This window comes from Spermophilus citellus (assembly GCF_964194105.1).
Source record: "Spermophilus citellus genome assembly, chromosome: 3".
In the NCBI taxonomy this organism is placed as follows: Eukaryota; Metazoa; Chordata; class Mammalia; order Rodentia; family Sciuridae; genus Spermophilus; species Spermophilus citellus.
The window spans coordinates 229,125,762-229,141,671 of NC_138184.1; the positions used below are offsets into that span (position 1 = coordinate 229,125,762).

Genomic DNA, 15,910 nt, shown 5'->3' on the forward strand with positions numbered 1-15,910 from the left:
ACTCCATCCCAAAGCAAAGAAAATAAGACTTCTTTTATTGCATTCCCTCAAGAGAGCTAAGACTTTTTAAAAATTTGTTCATTTATTTCTAAAAATATGTGGCTATGTATGCAGGGGACTCTGGATTCTATTTGCAGCAGGCACATTAGGATAGTCCTCAAAGGTCTTGGGGGTTGAGTTGCCCACATGTCACAGGGTCTCAGGGACAGTGACTCAGAGGAAGCTGAAAGGCTTGATGAGCAGCAAACCAGTTATTGACAATCTCCAGCCAGAGAAGTTGGGAATGATTTTTGATTCATGGAAGGTGAGGGCAGAAAGAAGTGTAAAGATCCTCCAATCCAAACACTCTCAGTCTTGTGTCAAGTCATGGAGCCCTTCTTCAAAAGGAAACTCCTGAGAATCCTGATCTGGAAACAGCGGTGCCTCCGGAGACTTTCAGGGCTCCCTTTGAAGACCTCTAATCTGGACCAGTGCTTCACTTGCAGATTAAGGAACTGTGAGGGCAAAAGTTTAAGGAATCAGAAAGTCTCCTTGAAGGAAATAGAAATCAGCTGCAGCAGGACCCGCGTGACAGCGCAGAGAGGGTTTGGCTTACTAAGGAAATAGAGATCAACTGTGGTGGGATCCTGAGTGACAGCGCAGAGAGGGTCTGGCTTACTTAATTGCAGATTTGGGGGCACCTCTCTGCAAGATGCCCACTACAGTGTCCCTGCCTCGAATGCCCAGTAATTTCACTATAGAATAAGACAGAGGGGCAGCAAGTAGAAGGAAGCCAGGCAGCTGCCCAGGGGCTGGGGAGCAGACTGAATAGGGCCATCCCTACCCAATGGGCAGGTCCAGGCAGCTCCATGAGGGCAGCTTGCCCTGGCCCCACAAGAACAGGCAGGACTGAACAAGTGGGAGCTCTGCATGTCCCTTGTAGATGACCTTCCTGGGATGGGGGACCATGCCAATCTCAAAGGTCTCACGAACTGTGGTGCCAGCCCTGAGGATTGCAGCCATGTCCCTGGGATGGAGGATAGCACTGCAGGGACGCTGGCCACACACAGGCATCCTGCACGAGTTCTCAGTGCTCGGCACGCTCTGAGCGTTGGTGGTGTCCCCACTCACAGAGGAGGACACCAAGGGCCGGCCAGCCCAATGACTGGCTCGGGTCACTGAGCCAGCTGGTGCAGCTGGGGTGAGCCCTGAGGTTGCTTGCTTCTTATCATTTAAGTAAGTGTGACTAGTGGCAAAGGGAGGGGCAGTGGACCTCACCGGTGGGGACGGCGTCTGCCCAAGTGCTCGGGTTAAATGCCAGCACTGCCACACAGTTCTGTGCCGTGGTTTATTCAGTTTGCAATTTGAGGGTGTAGTGCCTGTTACGTGGGGTCATTTTCAGGAATGAATGAGTGGATACACACAAAGCACGTGGAACAGAGTGGCCCGTGGTATCGTGGTGTGATCAGCACCCACAGCTGTGTGGTTGTGGCTGAGGTCGCAGACAAGGAAGGAAAGATCAGAACCGCCCTGCAGGGAAGGCGTGGCGGCATCTTGGGGACTCAGTGGAGGGTGTGCAGGAGAACTGGCAGGGAAGGGCAGGTGCCAACGTGTGCAGTAGCTCAGCCCGTCATGGAGGAGCCAGGCCATCGCTGGGGCCCAGGAGCGGCATGTCAGAGGGTGATGGGTCAGGTGAGACCAGCTCTTGGATCTTGCCGGGATCCAAACCTCACCGTGGACAGGGGAACAACCCAGGCCCTGATCTGAAGAGGACCACGGTGAGAAGGAGAGACCTGTGCTGAGGGCTCTGCCATGGAGGAGGGAGGTTTCTGGCACCGTGAGAGGACCTACTGAGGAGCCACGTGGGGCTGAGGATGGAGGTGATTTGCCTATTATGTTGCCTGGTGTCTAGGGAAAAAGCAGGTGACTCTGAATCTCAGCAGCTCCCGCCAGTGCAAGGGGCTGGGGGCCAGGGTGCCCAGCCCCCCCCTGTGAGAGGCAGTGCCCCGTGGCTGAAGACTGTGTTCATGAGGGAGCTGCCCGGCAGGGCCCAGGGGAAGAGCAGCACATAGCCTCAGACATGGTCAAGGCCAAGGTCAACAAGGTCAAGCAAGGACCAGCTCGGTGGGTCTGGGTAGCCGTCTCCTTGTGGAAAAACCTTCCTGGGTCAAGATCGGATCAGCCTTGACAGCAAAGCACTCAATGTGATGATTGAAAGGGGTCTGATTTCCTCACCGGCCAGAATCAATGAGCCCGTTCTGCCCAGGAAGCTGAGCGCTTAACCGTGATGAGGACATTGCTCCGAGGTTCCTGGGATTCTTCTTATAAAGTGATCTTTGTGTTGGAGACTCAAGGAGCGTTCACTGTGGACAGTGCTGCCTGTGCACCAAACTCGCAGCCTCCGCATTGCAAACCTGACTTGGTGATCCTCTAAAAGATGTGCTTATTAAAAGGGGAGACTGACCTCCAAAACTGGCAGCTTTGAGGCCATTCAGGAACTTGTGCCAAAGCCTCTGAGCTGACTTCACCATGTGCACAATTTCCCGAGACTGTACTCTAGATGAATTATTTATCTATTCATTTAATCAGCAGTTGGCAACTTACTATTAATAAGTCACTGAACATTTTCCATATGGGACACAAAGTTGTATGAAATACAGTCGGTTCCTAAGTTCCAAGAATGTTTGAAGACGCGAGACATGGATGCCATTTGAAATCTAGAATCTAGTCCTTTGACTGACAACCAGGGCAGAACTTCTGGAAACTGTGGAAAACTGGTAAGGGCTATTACACTGTGACGGTCAGAATGACGTGAGGAGCCTAGAGAAGTGGACAGAAGAGCCTGAAAGAGGAGCAAGAGGTCCCAGTCCAGACGCTGGCTTGGCCTTGTGCGAGACAAGGCAAGCAGCCAGTGCCCAGCGCGGCATTCCCTGCAGGTGTCCTTGTCCCTCGGGACCAAGAACGCTAATCCGTCCCTCATACTTGGAACTCCGCGAATTATGTGAAACACCTAAAAGTGTCACCCGGGTCATGTGACATCTCCTGGGTGCACGAGGATACTACCACCTTGATGCAGACAGTTTCTAAAACCAGACGCTTCCATGAATCCACTACCAAAAGATGTGAGCTGAGTTTCAAGAGCGTGCAGAGAAGCCCTCGAAAGAGCCTGCTGTCTGTTGGATGCCCGTCAGGAGCCCCCGGCGTCTCCCGCAGTCTGGAGCAAGCTGCCGGAGACCGCAGAGTCGGCGTGCCTTCGCTTCCCCATCATCTGAGAGCCTGCAGAACAACCCACCCACTCCCAGGCCCCCGCTGAGCAATGCCACTCAGCTGCTACATGGGAAATAGAATCGCTTTCAAGTTCCCTGGACATGAAATCGGATTGAAGCAAAACTAACTGCCGTGGGGCACGGTGGGGAGGGGCTAAATCCCAGGTTTGATGTCAGCGATAACAAGGTTTCAAAATCAAACAGCAACAAAACCTGCCCGCGGTGTTGACGAGGAAATGCTGTCTCTGGAACAAATATTTTAATTATCTGCACTAGTGCTGGTACCTGGGCCCTCCCTGTTTATCAGTATGATAATACCCCTCCATGTATACACTTCTCGCATCAGGCATCCATTATTCATGGGCTGGTAAATAAAGAGATCTGGAGTCTGCGCAGCGGGCCGCTGCCAATTATCTCGCCCGGCCAGAGCCACCCTCTCCGCCTGCGCACAGCTGCCCTTCGATACCATTCATCAGCTGGAGCTGGGCAAGGGGCTTCGGGGCCCTCCGAGTCTCCCTTGTTTACATACTAGGAGGTTGGCTGCTGGTGGAAATCATCTGTCACATAAGCGTCCTCGAGGACAGAGAGGGGAGCACGGGAGGCCCGCATCCTTCATGAATTTTTCTATTTATTCTGAGGACTTTTTTCCTTTAGGGTTTTGTGTCCTGTTCAGTCACTTGATTCTCATCTGTCATTGTCACGTTGCTCCTTCAGGTCAGGCAGGTGCAAACTCAGGGTCTAAAAGGGAAGGGAGGGAAACCAGACGCACAGCACACATTCTCCACTGGCCGCCTGTTGTGTACTTGGACTCTGCTTTGAACGTCCTGAGAGGGTTTGCCCCTCTGTCCTGGAGGGCACATCTGCCGCCTGTGTTGGTTATAAAGTTACTGTCTTGACTTTGCTGATTTTTCTCTTCAGGAACAATACAATTTAGAGATTAGATATTTAGCTTGAGCCAAAATAGTGTGTCAATAATCAACCTTTTAAAGGCCAAACGTTGGTGGGTGGGTTTGTTGTTTGGTAGGTACTGGGGGTTGAACCCAGGGATGCTTATCCACTGAGTCACATGGCCCAGTGCCTGTTTTAAATGTTTTTTTTTTAATTTTTTTTTTTTTTAGAGAGAGGATCTCACTAAGTTGCTTAGTGCTTCGCTAAGTTGCTGAGGCTGGCTTTGAACTCATGATCCTCCTGCCTCAGCCTCCTGAGCTGCTGGGATTATAGGCATGAGCCACTGCACCCAGCCAAAAGTTGTTTCTATTGCAGTTCTCTCCTCGTTAGCAAAGGGTGAACACATAGAATTAGGTGTCTGCTGTCAGCAGGCTGCACATTTGTTTGAGCACTTGTGTTCTTCCTGCCAGCCTCCAGGTGCCCTCCTCTGAGACAGGCCGACTTACTGAGGACCTAAGAAACTCTAGGACAGAGCTGAGAGTCATGGAAAACGTCCATGTCCCCCACATGCGTTGGCAGAGGCTCACGGGACTCTGGTAGTGCACACAAGTGTACTCACACGTACCTGGATAGTGAGTGTGGGCCCTGACGGACAGAGGCATCTGCAATGAATAGGGCAGTCCTCCAGGTCCTACGACTAGACAAAAGCATGAAGTGTGGGAAGGGTGGGCTGGGAGGAGCAGGCCAGCGGCCGTGTTCTCACCCCTTCCCTCCTCGTGCTCCCGCTGCAGGCAGGGAGCACTCGGCTGCTCAGACTTTCCCGGCCACGGCCAGGGCTTCACCTGGGAGAGTCCATCACAGCCTCGTCTCCAGCGGCACATGCTGCTGCCATCCAGCGAGGTTGAGGCTGTCTCCAAAGCACCCAGCACAGGGCCAGGCACGGTCAGGGAAAGTTGGCTGCAGTGGCTTTTGAGGTGGCCACCACTGCTCTGACCCAGGTGGACCCCAGACTCCTGCCCTGACGTCTGCACTCCAAGCCCCGGGGCCCTGGGCAGGAAGGCGGTCGCCTGGAACCACAGGGCCATGCGCATAGACCTCCTGACCACTTCCTTGCTCATGCCCACCAATGCATGGACCTCAGATGACTGTGCAGACCAGGAGCCAGCATCAAGGTGACCCTTTGTGTGTCTGTCACCCCTGCTGGACTCTGAGTTCTCTGGTGGCAAATATTTTGTTCATTTCTGTTTCCCTTGGATCAAGCTCTGTGTCTTACACCTGGGAGAGCTGCAGCATGTAGTTACTGAATTTAATTATTTGCCAACAAAAAGAAACTAAGAATATGAGTTGTTGGAAGAACAGCAGCTAAGCAGGGTCCTCTAAGGCTCTGGCCACCTGTGAGGCTAAAAGCAACAGTGTCCAGGTTTCCCCACAGTAACTGTGTGTAGCACTGGAGTGGCAGGCGCAGGGCACTGGAAAAGCTTTCTTCTGTACGAACCCTAACTAAAGAACAGTCGGTTTGGGGCCAGATGATCAGAAGATCATGGCCTTAATGGAACAGAAGTGAAGGCCGACTTAAAACTTCAGGGTAAGACCCCACAGCCTCATTGGTGACAGCATCCCTGGGTCTTTGAAAGGGATTTAAAGTCCCCCCTTTTATGTAAAAGTCCCCACAAATCCTGAGCACACTATCCATGCGTTCTGTGTGTTCCTTTGTTTCTTAGAGAAATCTCAGCCAAGCTCCAGCACAGGTCTGCACAAAGTCTCACGAATCTCAAGTTTCTGATTTCAACTTAGAATTTTCCTACAGTTCTTTATTCCTTAGGAGAAAATCCATTTTGATTGAGGTGTTTTCCTAAATCGCCTGCCAATTTGCAGAAGCCTAACCACCGTAGAAATCTCGAAGCCAGTGGGAGGTGTTGTGACTCGCAGGGACTGAGCAGTGGGTCTACACCGCTGAGCCAGGGGGGACGTGGTGGCACCTTCAGGAGGTAACGGGACAGCTGCGTCACAGACCTGGGCACCTGTCAGGACCTCTGAGTAGGGCAGGAACCTGGGCGGTCTGGAAGGGACTTGGTTATAATCAATAGACACAGAGTGACAGAGGGCTGCCTTTTTCCTGGAGTGTGGTGTTTGTGTGTCTTGCACCAAGTCTAGAGAAGCGTGCTGTATTAAAACCACACGGAAGGTGGCTAGGCTGGGATGTGGCTCTGAGAACACAGAACATCGCTTAAGTTCTGTAAACGGAGAGACGCTAGTGGAAATGTCAAGGGGCACCATAAGTGTTGACAGAGAAGCAGCCACCTGAATTATTAAAAACAGGACACAGAATGGTCTCAAGAGAGCTTTCCTTAGCCTAATTTAAATTTGTTACCTCGGTATGTCATACCACGTATGTGACTAGAAGGTCATTCACTCATTAGCCGTTAATCTGTAACACACACATTGGTGCCCAGCACTCACTCTGGGATAGGAGGTAGGCAGTGGGGGAGACCGACCCCGCCCTCCGCCTGTGTACCCTCCTGTCTGTGGAGTGGAAGTGGTCACACTTTTTAAAGTTGCAATTCAGCATAATAAATGCTCTAATTTGTGCTGTTGGACCTTAAAAGGAAGCAGGAGAATCATCTGCAGCAGCACGGTAAGGACCCAAGACCCCAAACTGGTAAGAACGAGCCACAGTGTGATTGAAATGGGACTGGGGCTGGACACTCAAGAGACGCAAATGCCCAGCACGTGTGGGAAGACATCCTGCCCCACTCAGGGGCTTGACAATGTTCAAAAATATCTGCCCATTAGGTAAAAAAGTGTCTTCAAAAACGATAACCGGCACCTCTGTGCACTATTTGCACAAGGGCAGGTGGACGATATCTGCTTCAACGTGCACTGCTCTGCCTTGGGAGGCCGTGGGTCCCCCGTGTTCACCCCCTGCCTGGAAGATGTCACCCCCACTGCCATGGGATCAGAGTCTCCTTAGGAGATGGGGACTCGGCACGCTCCACTGCCATCAGACTGGGCCAGGTGATGTGCGCTGGCTGAGGTCACGACCAGAGGTTGTGAGAGCCACCGTACTTCTCCACCCCCACCCCTCCCTCTGCAACTAGCACAGCTCTGCGTTGTCACACAGCCTAGTGCTGTGCACCTCCTTGACGTCTGCACCTTCATAAACGTGTTCACGTGGCGGCCATCACAGGGCCCACTCCTCTTCCCCTGAGGTCCTCACTGGCCTTGCTTCCCATCTGTCCTTGTCAACGGTAAGTGGCCTCTCAATCACCCCCACGCTCTGTGGCCCTCCGCATGGGGGTCACTGGGCCTTCATCAGCCATCCTGCTGATCAGTAGCCCAGGTACCTTTTGTCTGCACTGGCTGTCACATGAGTCCGTTCCCGCTGCAGACCTGTGAGGCCCCAGCACAGGGAGCCTTCAGATCTCTCAGGAGAGCTCAGCTCTGCTCCAAAGTCTCTGTCCCACCCACTCCTGCACACTGGGCCTCGTCTTCCCGCAGCTGTCAGCCTCCATACCAAGACGGAACGGAGTATGTCGCCTTGAGACACGGTGTATTAGCTGCAGGTGGCTTACTTTTCCTTTACATTTTCAAGAATACCGGGTGGCCGTGTTGCACAACAGGTCTCCTCAACTCTTCCCTCCTAGCTGAGATTTTCACCCTCTGACCAGTGGCTCCCCAACACTCCCCCTTCCCCACAGGCCCTGGTAACCACCATCCTGCTCTCCATCTCTCAGTTCTAGGGTCTTATATTCTGTAAGTGAAATGATGCAACCTTGGGCTTTCTGCACCTGACTCACATCACATGACATCACATCCTCCAGTTTCGTCCATGGTCTCACAAAGGACAGACTTTCCTTCTTTTGAAGGCTGAATAGTGTCCCACTGTGTGTCTACCACATGGTGTTAATCCCTCCATCCACTGGTGGACACGGCTGTTTCCCTGTCTTGGCTGTTGTGGGCAATGAACGAGGGGTGCAGCTGTCTCTTTAAAACTGGTTCATTTTGTTTGGATCTGTACCCAGTAATGAGAGGGCTGGATCATATGGTGGCTCTATTTTAAATTTGTTGGGGAGCCTTTGTTACTTTTCCCTGACAGCTGTACTCACTGACATTCCCACCAGTGTGTGCAAGGCCCCCTTCTTCCTCGTTCTCTCCAACACCTATCCCTCGTCTTGTGATAAAAGCTATTCTACCAGGTGTGAGGTGAAGCCAAGTGTGGTTGTGAGGTGCACGTCCATGATTCGTGGCATCGAGCACGTTTCCATATGTCTCTGGGCCATGTGTATATCTCCTTTCAAGAAATGTCTATTCAGGTCCTTTGCCCTTTTCTTCCTAAAATGGAGTTGTCTGAGTTCTTACCCATTCTGCACACGACCCTCGTCAGATGTGTGCTTTGCCAATGTTTTGTCCCCTCTGTGTGCCTCTCCCTGTCGGTGACTGCCAGGCTCTGGCTGTGGGAGCTGCTGCGGGAGGCAATCCCACTCTCCATTTCTGTCACCTGGGCTTTCATGTTCATGTCCCACATGGCTGCCCAGCCCCGTGTCAGGCGGTGCTCCCCCGTGCTTTCCCTACAGCTCTACAGAGGTCAGAGAAAGATGCACAGGTGATCGCAAGTCTATCCCTTGCGTTTTATTTAAAAATAAATAGATAACTAGGGCAAGTACAGGTCAACGTTAATGTTTGGTAAAGTTTACGGATGGGCATGAAACACTTTTATGTTATTTTTTTCTGTGTGTTAAAATATCTGCTTATGTGTAACTATGACCACCTGTATGCAGATAAACATTTCAGAACATTCCAGAAACACTGAGGATGCTTCTGGAAGAGCAATGAGGTGGGCCTTCCCCCTGTCATTTATCCCTTTTTTCAGTATTTGAATTTTGGGGAAATGTATTAAGTTTGTGAATTAGAAAGTGAGCAGGGACTTACCCAGGCCCAGAAACTTCCTTACTGTGTGGATGAGACAAAAGACTTGAAGCCATAAACCTGTGTTTCTCGTCTGTAAATCAGGTTAGAAACATCTACTTTGCAGAAGTGTTGTGAAGATTGGGCTAGAAATCATTCGTATGAGACATCTAGCAATGTGCTTTGACATGGGAGGCACTAAATAAATAATAGCTGTTTACATTATTAATAAGAGCACAGGATATGTTCTGTTTGCAAATTTACTCACCCTGAAATGTACAGAGGAAATAGATGTAGGCTCTTTATTTCTCCATAACTGGTCTGCTCGTCCATTGTCGGCTCCCCGTGGGGAAAGGGATCCTCCTGTTGGAGAACTTAGTTTGCCTCAATAATTTAAACCTACTGTTAGTACTTGACCCCCTTCAGTAATCGCCGTCTCAGAAGCTCAGCCATCGTCCCTCCTAGCTAGTGGGGCTGGAATTAGCCAATAAAAAAAAAAAAAAAAAAAAAAAAAAAAACAGGATTCCCAGTTACTTTTGGATTTTAGATAAACAACAAAGATTTTTAGAAATATGTCCTAAATGCTGCAAGGACATATTAATACAAAGAAAATATTTGTTGTTTACCAGAGAGCCATGTGTAGTCAGGCACCCTGCATCTTATCTGGCCACCCTGCTGCTGGGTGAATGGGGAGGGGCCCAGTGTAGGGAAAGGCCCCTGACCCCCTAGACTCTGAAGTGCACTGAATGGGGTCTGTGTCCGGTTCCTGGGCAATCAGGCCTCTGCTATGATGTCCAGAGCTGGTATGGCCACAGTCCACGTCTCTCAGCAGTTGGGACCTGCCTGTCAGTGTTCCCCAGCCTGACCTACCCCACCTTGCCTGTCGATGTGAAGGACGCTTTGCTTTTCCATAGTGTCCTCTCCAGGTCTGGACTAAGAGGTCCACTCTTAGCCTCTGCAGGAGGCCTCTAGGTCACAGAGGCCACAGGGGACCCATGGCTCTTAGCTCCGGTGTGTGGCCTTAGAAGTGTTGGGGGACTCCCCGAACTCCAGCCAATTCTCTACCCAAAATCACGTGTTCTGCAGTTCTGCTGAGCCCCCGGGAGCTCCAAGTACCCAGAGCCCCAGCCTGAAGCCGCACGCAGGCAGCCACCTGGCCCTGGGGCCCACACAGCCCAGTGTCATCCTGCACTCAGCCCCCTCCCTCCCCAGCCAGAGGGCAGCCTTCCCTGCCTCCCGCGTGCTCTGTGAGGCCTGCTCAGCATCATCCAGCCACCTTCCAGGAGGCTGAAAGTCACAGCAGTGAACAGGACGAGTCCCTGACAGCTGTGGAGCCCGGGTCCTGGCACGGTCAGGGGGAAGGGCGGTGAACAGCAGTGCTACAGTCAGACTTCTAGGCTACCCTGTGACAGCGTGTGGCATCAAGCTCCAGGAAGGCAAAGGGAGTGAGCCAGGGCCGAGGCTGGCCACGTCCTGGCTGCCGCTCTGGACGGGGTGTCAGGGAGGGCTGTAGATCAGAGACTGACAGGCTGTGCCAGTGTGGGGGGCGGGGCACGTCAGGCCACAGGACAGTCAGCCCCATGGGGACCAGCGGGCATAGCTGGCCCTGCAAGGGGAGGAAAGGGCGGAGGAGAGTGGCAGAGAGGGTTAGAAAGGGCACCTGGCCTGCCGTCTGTGTGTGACAAAACTTCAGAACCCCCCTCTTTTTCTCTGGACTCTCCTTTTGCTGAAGAGAATACAGAAATCACCTGCAGAGGAAGGTGCCCAGGGGCCACCATGTCCTGAACTGGCCTTTCTGCTTCCCCCAAGAGTGCGACAGACCTGGAGCTGGGAAGCTGCAAATGAAAGGGATCAAGGGGCCATTGAAGCGTGACACTGTCCCTGCAGCCTGCACCCAGCACCTCCATGTACAGTGCTCGAGGGGCCCAGGGCCTGGAGCAGCTGCCTCCGGGGTCCAGCAGAGACAGACACCTTCTTCAGAAGGGTCTCCAGGAAGCCACCACAGCGCTCTGGGCCTGGATAGCATGAATGAGGTCACACGTACAAAAACCCGACAAGATGCTGCATGAAATGTCATTGCAACAATCTAAACATTCACACAGATGCTCCTGGATGCACGATGAGATCATGTCCCTGTAAACTAATCCTAATTTAAAAATCTTAAAAGTGCAGAATTCATCGACTACCCCCACCTAGCACCCATCCTAGCCCAGCACCTTCGTACTCTGCAGACTCTCCGTCATCGCCCCTTGTGACCACAGGGACCATGAGGGGGCTCTGGCTCCGTGCCACATCCCAGCATCGCGAGGGAGGACCAGGAGGCACATCAAAGCGTAACTCCTGCTGCATGCGTGTGGCTCTGCACCACCATAAATTGAAAACCTTCAGTAGAGCCACACGGGCCTTCTGCGGCCACTGTCGCGCGGAGCTGGGCTCCCCAGACTCCGTAGTCTGCACATAGTAGGGAACGTCTGCTTGCTCCCTGTGCTCAGCTGAACTAATGATTTCTGTTCTGTCTCTCTCTGGCTCCCCGCCCTTCCCCATGCAGGTCCTGGAGTGCCCACTGTGACCGTGCACAACGCTACAGACAGGAAAAGTAAGTGCCTGTGTCTTAACGTCTCCCTGAGATTCTGCAGAAAGGAAGCAAGAAAGTCGGAGAGTACAACCCCCAGGGTCCTCACCAGAGACAGCCCAGCCAGGTCCCGAAGTTCAGAACAGACCTTGCTGATCCAAAATGATGAAGGTGGAGTTGGCCCGGCCCAGCCATGGGTGCCCCAGCTCTGAGCTCCGGCGTGTGGCCTTAGAAGTGTTGAGGGGCTCCCAGAGGTCTGGGCCTGGGGGTCTGAGAGAGTCAGGAGGGAGGCCAAGGCTGCATGGATTGGAACAGCCAGCCTCCAGGGACTTCTGACTGTTCTCCCCTGAGGCCCTGCCCTGGGACCAGGCTTGTGGGTGCCTGAAGGCAAGCCTGTCCTTGTGGGACTCTTGCTGAGGATGGGCCAAGGACTTAGACCTCAGATGGCAAAGGGTGATCAGACCTCAGGGGCATGAGGCTCAGGCTGAACTGACTCAGCAGGGCACTTGCTAAAACTGGGCGGTACAGGCTACTGGCAGGGCAGAGGCCAAGGTCAAGGTCCATGGAGAGGACTCACAGGAGCGTCAGGAGTGCCACCAAGCAGGGTGTCTCTGCCAATTCATGGAGCTTCCAGGGTCTGTGAGGAGCTCCTGGCAGTAGAGGAAACTGGCCCTGTCCTGCTCTTGACCCCACTTTTCCTGACCCCAAGAAGGCCCTGCCTTTCTCCCCACCTCTGTCCTTCCCACGGAGCCCACAGACAGTACCCAGCAGAAAGTCAGGCCAATAGCCAGTTTCTGGTTAAAACATCCAAAAGTGAGTAAAAGAGATGTGGGTAAAGAGACAGCACTTAGAAAGCCATCTCAGAGAGGGTGACAATCTGCCAAGTCAGTAAATAACCTTGAGAAATTCAAGCATCCATGATGATAATACTAGAAATAAATTAGTGGGTTATGAGGCTGTTTAGATGAGACAGAAAGTCAAAAGGGGCATGAGGATGGAAGGGAGCAAGTGTGAGAAGGTGCTGCAAGGCCTTTCTCAGCCCAGAGGGCATGGGCTTGGGGTGAAGGTGCACCTGCTTCCAGGCCTTTCCTCTAGCCTTCTGGAGGACACTCGGGGAGCCTGGGAGGTTTGGGGATCTGGGACACACCTCTAAGGGGTCGATGTACCCAGAAGGACTCCAGAGGGATTTTCTGGGCTAGCCCACCTTCTCCCGCTGGTGGTGCAAGGCAGAGCCAGGGGAGCCCTCCCGGAGGCTGGCTGCAGAGTGGGGCTGCAGCTGCACCCCAAAACCTGTCTTCTGTGGCTCCACCAGACACGCCCCTGTGACAGTGCTCTTAAAAATGCTCATTTGTAGATCTAGCTGTGATTTTCACTTTAAAAATCCAATCGTAGTCCACAATGCCCACTGTGCATCTTGTCTCGGTAAGAACATGTGTGCCGTGCATTTTAAATATCTGTTAAGGGTCCGTGAGTCGTTTCCTGACATTCTGTGAGGTCTTTTCCTTTCTTAACAATTGATGGTCTGGTGAGATTTGAGCAGGGTAGTGGGTACCCCAACATACCTACCTTGCACTTTCCTAGCTTTGCGGGATGCTACCCTGGGACCAGGGAGGACACAGGACCCTATGAACCGATTTGTAACCCCCTGTGGCCCATTAATCATGTCCACTTTAAATGTTCCTTCTAAAACCTGTGGCCTGGTAAAAGACACCCACGCTCTCTGGGCTTTGGAACCTATGACATGGCTCCTCCTACAAGGGCCACTCACTGAAATGCTTTTACCTGCTTCTTTCAGGGGGTGGGGGTCCTCTTATTAATCTACGCAGGTCAAGGGTTGCCATAGCACCTACTTTTTGAGGCGGTATTGTGACTTTTGAGCCACTTTCCAGCCAGCTGTGATTACTCCTTCAGGAGTCCTGAAGCCCAGGGAGAGTATGTGAGGAGTGGCCCTGGGGATCAAGCCAGCCTAGTTTCCAAGGTCAGGTGTGAATGACAGTGAAGCCGACCTGTGCCTGGGATATGTGTGGCCCTCACGGAGAAGCATTTATTTCTTTCATTTATATAAGTAAAGTTATATGTGCAGGGTGGGGTGCGGTGCTCTGGAAGGGGGTTCACGTAAAAACTTACCAGCTGCCCAGCGAGGGCAGTATAGGAATGCTCTTGAAATCCTTGTACATTTTATTAACCGGGAAACCAAACAATGGCTCCTTTTTACTTGTTGGGCTGCCGGGCTGCATGAACCAGTTGATCCAACCAGTACCCTCAGAAGAGAGCCTGGCTCTCAGCGGAGTTCCACAGTGGCACTCCATTAATAGAGAGACATCTTCACGGAGCAGTGACTGTATGCAGTTGAGCTGTCACTTTTACGACTGTGACTCTCGGAGGCAGAGAAAGGACCTAGTGGGATGAGAAGTAAGAAGCACTGTGCGCACAAACAAGGTTGGTGGGACACGCCAGCCTTTGTTCCTCTCGGCTTCACAGACAGAAGAGAAAGAAGAATAGAATTCCCTCCAAACTTAACAGTGGCACAGCTGGGCTCTGTCTCAGCAAAGCCCTGATGAGCAAAGCCCTGGCGGCAGGGATGCCACACTGCAGTGTGCAGAGCCCTCTGAGCACAAGTGGGGGGCAGGCCCAGGCCCACGGCCACCCTGCACTTGTCTCCTAAAGCCTGTTGCCAGCTCTGCGGTGTCTTCATGCTGCCCTTGGCCTCCTCCGTGCCGGGGCGAATTCAGGCTCCTAAGGATCAGCCCCAGAGTGATCAGGTGTGGCTGCCCTGGTGGCAGCACCTCCCACAAGAGGAGAATAGGGGCTCAGTCTCCACGGCATCAGACTCTGCGGTTTAGGGCCAGGAAGACACCCCAGCACCCGCTCTTCCCACCTTGTGCAGTAGCTGAGCTCCACCCTCCGCCTTCCTCCTGCAGGCTGGCCCAGTGCGGCTGCAAGAAGGCTTCTCATAAGATGCAAACACCTCTCTGGCACTCAGCATTGCACTTGGCAGTGTCACCAGGAGACCCAGAACAGCTGTGGCTCATGCCACTGGAGGCTTATAGGCTTACCTCCTGAGTGATACTCAGAGGCTGTGGGCCTGGGCGGTCGCCGGTGCATGTGTGGCTGGCAGCCCTCATCCAAAGGCTCCAGACTGGATGGGGGCCAAGGGTAAGGACAGGTGGGACCTTCTGTGCTGCCATCGTCCCTGTAGGCTGACCTCCTGCAGTGCCCCAGGGCTTCCCACCTCGTCCTATTGCCCACAGCTTGGTATGGGCCAGGCCTGTCTGCAGAGAATGCTGGGCAGCATCTCTTACCTGGGTCCCTTCCATCTCAGGATTTTTTGCTAAGTGATAGCAGCCACAGGAATCGCTGCTGCCATCCCAGCAGCCTAGAGTGCAAGGACCCCAGGGGGCTGTCACAGAGTGTCACACACTGGGCATCATAAACCACAGACGTTCATTGTCTCCAATCCTGGCCGCTGGAGTCTGCCATCCTGGGCAGCAGGGCTGGCCCCTACTGAGCCCGGGGGGGGGACTGTTCCAGGCCCTCTCCCCTCTGGTGACTTTCTGGCAGTCTTTGGTGCTCCTTGGCTGGTCCTTGTCTGTCCTCAGTTTGCATCTTCCCCTTCACGTCCGTCCTGTGTCTCTGCCCAGCTTTCCTTACTGTAAGAGCGGTCACACTGGATCAGACCCACCCTGGTGACCTCATCTTAACCTGATGGTCTGCAAGGCCCTGTTGGCAAGTCAGGGCACAGTCACAGGCTCCAGGAGCTAGGACTTCAACGTTGTTGGGGGGACACAATTCAACCCACGACTCATGACAACACAGGGCTTCTACTCCACGCCCACCACAGCCAGTTCCCACGCTGCTGGGCTCTCCTGGAGGAGCCTGGGTACAAGCCTGCCTCCCTCCCTTTGTGTGGAAGTGCAGAGGTGGACTTCATCACTTCTGCCAGAACCCCATCACACGGGTGCCCTGGACACAGGAGAAGCTGTGCGCCTAGGGGTGGGGAGGAGAGTGAGGACAGAGACCAGCAGGGCCCTGGCCTGCCTGAGGGGTGTGCCCAGTCTCCCCGTTTGTCTGGCTCCCTGTGGTCTGAGGGTCACTCCGAGTCCTTCTCTCCTGCAGGCCAGGCAGGCTTTCTCCAAAAGGACCAGGAGGAGCAGACAGGAAGCCCCAGTGTGGCCCACGGAGAGGGACTCACACTCAGGGAGGGCTCTCCAACTGAAGCTCGAGGGGGCCCGAGGGTGTTGCAGGGGTCCAAGTGCCCGCGGTGAGCAAGCTGTGGGGTCCTTTCCAACCCAGGCGGCGT

The 15,910-nt window shown here is 53.3% G+C and overlaps 1 protein-coding gene across 3 annotated transcripts in view; it reads left to right on the forward strand.

The window, feature by feature from the left end:
* Positions 1–15,910, forward strand: part of DPP6 (dipeptidyl peptidase like 6) — a gene marked incomplete at its 5' end in the record, with an annotated part of 757,264 nt that overhangs the window by 716,257 nt on the left and 25,097 nt on the right. For all 3 annotated transcript variants that reach the window (XM_081284194.1, XM_081284192.1, XM_081284193.1), the window contains one exon: positions 11,587–11,634. In XM_081284194.1, the coding sequence (XP_081140320.1) occupies positions 11,587–11,634 (48 nt within the window). The remainder of the gene's footprint in view (positions 1–11,586; positions 11,635–15,910) is intronic.